The 6,000-nt window shown below is 42.6% G+C and overlaps 1 protein-coding gene across 8 annotated transcripts in view; it reads left to right on the plus strand.

Moving 5' to 3' along the window:
- The window catches only part of Chfr (checkpoint with forkhead and ring finger domains), a 72,248-nt gene extending 67,315 nt beyond the window's left edge, over positions 1-4,933 (plus strand). For 4 of the 8 annotated variants that reach the window (XM_045156780.1, XM_045156782.1, XM_045156786.1 and 1 more), the window contains 4 exons: positions 121-228; positions 2,655-2,738; positions 3,363-3,435; positions 3,809-4,933. In XM_045156780.1, the coding sequence (XP_045012715.1) occupies positions 121-228; positions 2,655-2,738; positions 3,363-3,435; positions 3,809-3,851 (308 nt within the window). In that variant the 3' untranslated portion in view covers positions 3,852-4,933. The remainder of the gene's footprint in view (positions 1-120; positions 229-2,654; positions 2,739-3,362; positions 3,436-3,808) is intronic. The other 4 variants (XM_045156783.1, XM_004668881.2, XM_045156781.1 and 1 more) reach the window with 3 other exon arrangements.
- Positions 4,934-6,000: the final 1,067 nt, after the last annotated feature.

The following is a 6,000-nucleotide window of genomic DNA, read 5'->3' on the forward strand; positions in this document are numbered from 1 at the left end:
CACCTAATTTATGGATGAGTGTGTTAGCTTTCAACTAGTTTAAAGTGCTATTCTGCTGTTTGGAAAATGGCATTGCCTGTTAACTGATTTGTGTTCAAATGCGGTCATGTTTTCCCCCAGATTACAGAATCAATGGGAATACTGTACTGTGTTACTGCTGCGGCCTGCGTAGTTTCCGAGAGCTGACCTACCAGTATCGGCAGAACATCCCAGCTTCTGAGTTGCCAGGTAAGAAGCCCAGTTCTGTCTGGATTGACTGTTCTACCCACTTCTGACAGATACTCAACTTTGTGCTCTGCTCAGTGTTCTTAGCAGAATTCATATCAACCATGAAGAAGGCACACATGAAGGCATACATGAAGCTGTGTGCTTTGGGAAGTGGCTCTGTTTGCTGCTAGTGGTTAAAGTAGCATGGGTTTCTAAAGCAAAGCTGTGTAAAGGTATCAATAGAGACCACTGTAGCAATTTCATTCCCCAGAGTTGGTTTTCAATTAACTTAGTTTTTTGTTTGTTTGTTTTCTTCCTGAAATTCTAGCATGATCTAAGAAAACTGGTCAAAAAGAGTGACTAGGGACTAGACAAATGGCTCAGCAGATAAGAGTGCTTGTTTCTCAAGCTGATGACTGAATTTGATCCCCAGCACCCATATAAAAAGTTGGGCATGAGAGCTGGAGAGATGGCTCAGTAGTAAAGGTGCTTGCTGCAAAGCCTAACAACACGAGTTAGATTCTCTAGTACCCACATGTTGTAGTCAGGTTCACATTGCCAGCAAAAATCACCTGACCAAGAGCAGCTATGGGAGGGAGGGAAGGGTTACTTTGGCTTACAGACTTGAGGGGAAGCTCCATCATGGTAGGGGAAAATGATGGCATGAGCAGAGGGTGGACATCAGCTCCTGGCCAACATCAGGTGGACAACATGAACAGCAGAGTGTGCCAAACACTGGCTAGGGAACACTGGCTATAATGCCCAAAAGCCTGGCCCCAATAATACACAGCCTCCAGGAGGCGTTAATTCCCAAATCTCTTATCAGCTGGGAACCTAGCATTTAGAATACCTAAATTTATGGGGGTCACCTGCATCAAACCTCCACATCACATAATCCTAAATGCACAAGGTGGCACATACATCTGTGTATGCACCATCCAGTTGTGTTTGGATGAACACAAAATGAACGCTCAACATGCAAAATATGATTTAGAGGAGGATCAGGGGGATGTACTTGAGTTTCAGGCAATCAAAACTATGGGAAATCTGAGCATAAGATAGATTATGAGTTTGTATTAGATCAGATTACATGAGTCATTTATTTATGTCTATTACATCAGAAAATTTTTAGAGAAGCTGTGAGTTTCTTCCTTCAAGAAGCCCACCCAAGATGTACCACCTTTTATGACATTAGGCTTAGTTTATGTTAAGATTACCCTGTTATGAGCCAAGTGTGGTGGCACATGCCTTTAATCACAGCACTTAGGAGGCAGAGGTAGGAGAATCACCTTGAGTTCAAGGCCCCCCTGAGACTATATAGTGAATTCTAGCTCAGCCTGGGCTAGAGCAATACCTTACCTAGAATATGAAAAAGAAAAAAAAAGTAAAAGGAAGGGGGAAGATGTGGATATCAAGCTAATTCATAACAGGGTAATTTTAATTAATTATTTATTTTTTTGGAGGTAGGGTCTCACTCTAGCCCAGGCTGACCTGCAATTCACTATGTAGTCTTGGGGTGGCCTTGAACTCAAGGGAATCCTCCTACCTCTGCTTCCTGAGTGCTAGGATTAAAGATGTATGCCACCATGCCTGGCTTTCTTTTTTATTTAAAATTAGTAGTAGTAACTATTTAATGGGAAGAAGAGAAGGTTGTTTTCCCAAGAGGAGGTCCTGGGTCCAAGAGCAGAATGGAGAGAGGGGTTAAGTTGGAAGTCTCCCTTCTCATGAGCTCCTCTCTTTCTCTGTTCCACCCCAGCCTATGTCAGATCCACTACGCCACTGTCAAGAAACCAAAGATTAGTATCAACTACTGTCTGTAATAGCTTCAGGAGCTGTTTTTCTGAGACTTGAACCCCTGAGGATTTTAAAAAGTGTTGAAGAATCTAAGCTGGCCATGGTGGCACATGCCTTTAATTCCAGCACTAGGGAGGCAGAGGTAGGAGGATCACCATGCGTTCAAGGCCACCCTGACACGACATAGTGAGTTCCAGGTCAGCCCGGGCTAGAGTAAGACCCTACCTCAAAAAAAAAAAAAAAAAAGTGTTGAAGAATCTCAATATATTACTTTTGCTCTGTGGAAAATTATTTTTCCATGTTACCCTGACTGAATCAGTCCTAGGATGGGCAGAAATTCTCCTTCAGTCATAGTTCTACTGTGGAGCTTCCCTTTCCCTCCCCCTTTTTTTCAGTCTCCTAGGATTTTTGCATTTCCTATAGTTATGTCCCTGTTGGAGTGCCAGTGGTATTTGGATGAATGCTTAATGAACACACAACATGCAAAATATGATTTAAAGGGGGGCCAAGGAGATTCACTTGAGTGCTCCTAGTAATGTCTGTATTCGCAGTTTTCATTCAGTTTCAGGCAGTCAAAGCTATGGGGATTCTGAACATAAGATAGACTTTGTATTAGATCAGATCATGATTTGTTTGTTTGTTTATTGTACCAGGAAATTTTTGGAGAAGCTGTGAGTTCCTGTCTTCAAGAAGCTCCACCCAAGGCATACAGCCTTTACAGCCTTTTATGTCTTCAGGTTAACTTGTGTAAAGATTACCCTGTTATGACTTAGCTTGGTATCCACACATCTGGAGTTCATTTGCAGCAGATAGAGGCTTTGGTGTGCCCACTCTCTCTCTGCAAGGTGTGGTGGCCCACACCTTTAATCTCAGCACTTGGGAAGCAGAGGTAGGAGGATTGCCTTGAGTTCAAGGCTACCCTGAGACTACCTAGTGAACTCCAGGTCAGCCTGGTAGAGAGAGACCCTACCTTAAAAACAAAAAATGAAAAGAAGAAAAAGCTGGGCATGATGTACCTGGCTGTAACCTCAGTGTTGAGGAGGGCAGAGACAGGACTGATGGGGCTCTCTGGCCAGTCTGTTTAACCAAAAAATGAGGAGCATCAGGTTTGGTGAGAGAGACTGCCTTAGAAATAATGTGGAGAAGCAATAGAGAAGGGTACCCAAAATTTTCCTGTGGCCTCCACACAGGTGTGCACTGGGCACTTGCATCTGTACACACATACATACACCACACGTACTTATACTACACACACACACACACACACAGTGACAAGATGCTTTGTGTTCAGAGGGGATTTCCTTATTTCCCCACATAAATTTAACTATATATCTAATATAGAAATGTGCTTTCTTTTCCAGCAGCTGTAACATCCCGTCCTGATTGCTACTGGGGCCGTAACTGCCGTACTCAGGTGAAGGCTCACCATGCAATGTGAGTGAGGCAGGGGAACACTGGGTCAGTGCAGGGCTTGGGAAGGCAATAACAGTAGTCTACTGTCTACTTAAAGATACACTGATTTAGGGCTGTGGGTATAGATAGCATGGTGGTAGCATGTGAGACCCTGGATTCAGTTCCCAGAACCTCAAAAAAAAAAAAAAAAGTAAGACCCTTACACTCTTCTCTGAGAAATTCTAAGATGCTTTCATTTCTATTTTAAAGTCTAAAAGGGAGATAAGGCACACAGATTCACACACACACACACACACACACACACACACACACACACACACATTCTCACATGGTATTTCAAGTATGTGGTTTCCAATTTGCTTCAGTGTTCTCTGATGCTCTCTTCTCCTTGCAGGAAATTCAATCATATTTGTGAGCAGACGAGGTTCAAGAACTGAGTGTTGGATGAGACACATAAACAACTGGAGAACACAGGAGGCAATGACAATACATTTAAAAAAAAAAAATACCACCTAGAACCAAATTAAGGACATTTTTACTTTCATCTGAACACCATTGGGGTTGCTTTGCATTGGGAATCTTTCCTGGAGCTTCACCCTTGGTGAGACTCTCCCAGCAGCCTGGGAGGCCTGCAGGCCATCCTGTCCTTCTAGTCAGTGCAGTCAGATCGGCAGACCCAAAGCCTCATTCCGCCAAGATAGGTCCTCCTGAGTGGTGGGGGAGTGACAGTGCAGGTTTGTACTTTTATACCTTTTTCATGACTACAACTAAAACTGGGCATTTTTTTTCAACAAAGTTTTATGGAGAAAGGAGCAGCTTTATCAGAAGCATTCTGTATAAGGAAAAGGAATGCAAGTTCACATCCTCCAAAATGTACAGAATATTCTGCTGTCTGGAAAGCCACAGCCTTTTGTATAGTTTTTATTTTAATAGGTTTTATGCTTATCTTCTAAATAAGATTTAAATAGTACAAGCTGTAGCACAAATAATATAATTTATAATTTACAAATAGACTAAAATCTGGGATAGTATGATATTTGAAAGAATAAGCATATGTTTCTGATTATTAAAAAAAAAAAAAATCATCAAATGTCCAAAACTGCTAACCCTGGAGGTAGGTGTAAATGTTCAGGTCCCTAGCTCAGAGCTAGCACCACCTACTGTCTATCATGGTGTGGCCCCGCCCTATTCCCTGCAGTCCCTGGGAACAGCCCCCAGAGGGCTCCTCACAGACTGGTCCTATGCTTCCCAAACCTTTCCTAATATATTAGGTTTGCCATGACATCTGGAATACTTGAAATTTTAGTCTTTTTTTTTAAGCTTTTAAAAAAAAAAAATCTTTCATTGAAATCAACTGTTATGTTTGTTTGCAAACTGTTTACTTTTGCTTCTCAGGAATACAATTTTCAACTGTTGTCTTGCTCTTGATATAGACTGAGAGGTGGCACTATGTATTTGTGGGAGAAAGTTCCCTTTTTTTGTTGTTGTTCTAATAAACAGACTGTGTTTATTTCTCCTATCATGTTGGGTTCAGGGAGTGTCAAAGACTCCCATGGTAATGCAGATAGACTTCATGTGGGTTTACTAACCCTTCTCTCTTGCGCTCGCTCTCTTTTTTTTTTTGGTTTTTTGAGGTAGGGTCTCACTCTAGCCCAGGCTGTCCTGGAATTCACTGTGTAGTCTCAGGGTGGCCTGGAACTCAATGATCCCCTTACCTCTGCCTCCCGAGTGCTGGTATTAAAGGCACAACTTTTCTCTACTTATAATATTTACTTTATTGGCTGTTAGTCCATCTGTTGGCTCCACCAGGAGATTAATGTCATGGGGTAAACAAACTATAGAGTCACATGGGACCTAGTTGGGCCTGAAAGTTCAGTATCATGAAAATGACACCAAATGGTTTCTCTTCATTCTGTCCTTATGAAAGTCCTGTGCAGTGACAGTCTCTTTGTTCAGGGTAGATATATTATCTGAAGCTCAAGAGAAGGGTTGCCGTGCTCTGCATTCACTCCCTCTCCTTCTCAAGCTTTAGCAGCTCTTCATGCATGGGGTTAGATAGGACCTACAGCTTTGCTCAGCTCTTGCTGGTCCTAACCAAAGGGGAGGGCAGCTCGCAATGCCCTGGGGCATCAGGTTTCCCTCAGACTCACTTAGTCCTCTGTTAAGGAAGCATGATGCCTGGTCTACTCATAGGGGCTAGCTAATGGTGGAGAGAACAGCCTGCATTGGACTATAGTTCAAGGGATCCTGGGTGTGATATGTGCTGTCTGTTTATAGCAACAGGGGTATGAATCTAGGGCAGTGTCTTTATGATCAGCTCTACTTCCGCTTCCTTGAGACCCTCCCACCACACCTATATTATTTATTTGTTATGGTGGCCAAATGTCTAACAGAAAAAGGAAGGAAGGGCTTTTATTTTGGCTTACAATTTGAGGTCCTTCCTAAACCATCCATAAAGTTAACAGTATGTCTGCCCAACCTGCTTCTTTGCCCACCTCTGTTTCTCAGTTCATCACCTCGAATCATGTATGTCTGTTTGTTGATTGGTTCTCCACCAGGAAGTTCTGACAAGGATTTTTATTATCA

The sequence above is a fragment of the Jaculus jaculus genome, chromosome 8, assembly GCF_020740685.1.
Source record: "Jaculus jaculus isolate mJacJac1 chromosome 8, mJacJac1.mat.Y.cur, whole genome shotgun sequence".
Lineage (NCBI taxonomy): Eukaryota > Metazoa > Chordata > Mammalia > Rodentia > Dipodidae > Jaculus > Jaculus jaculus.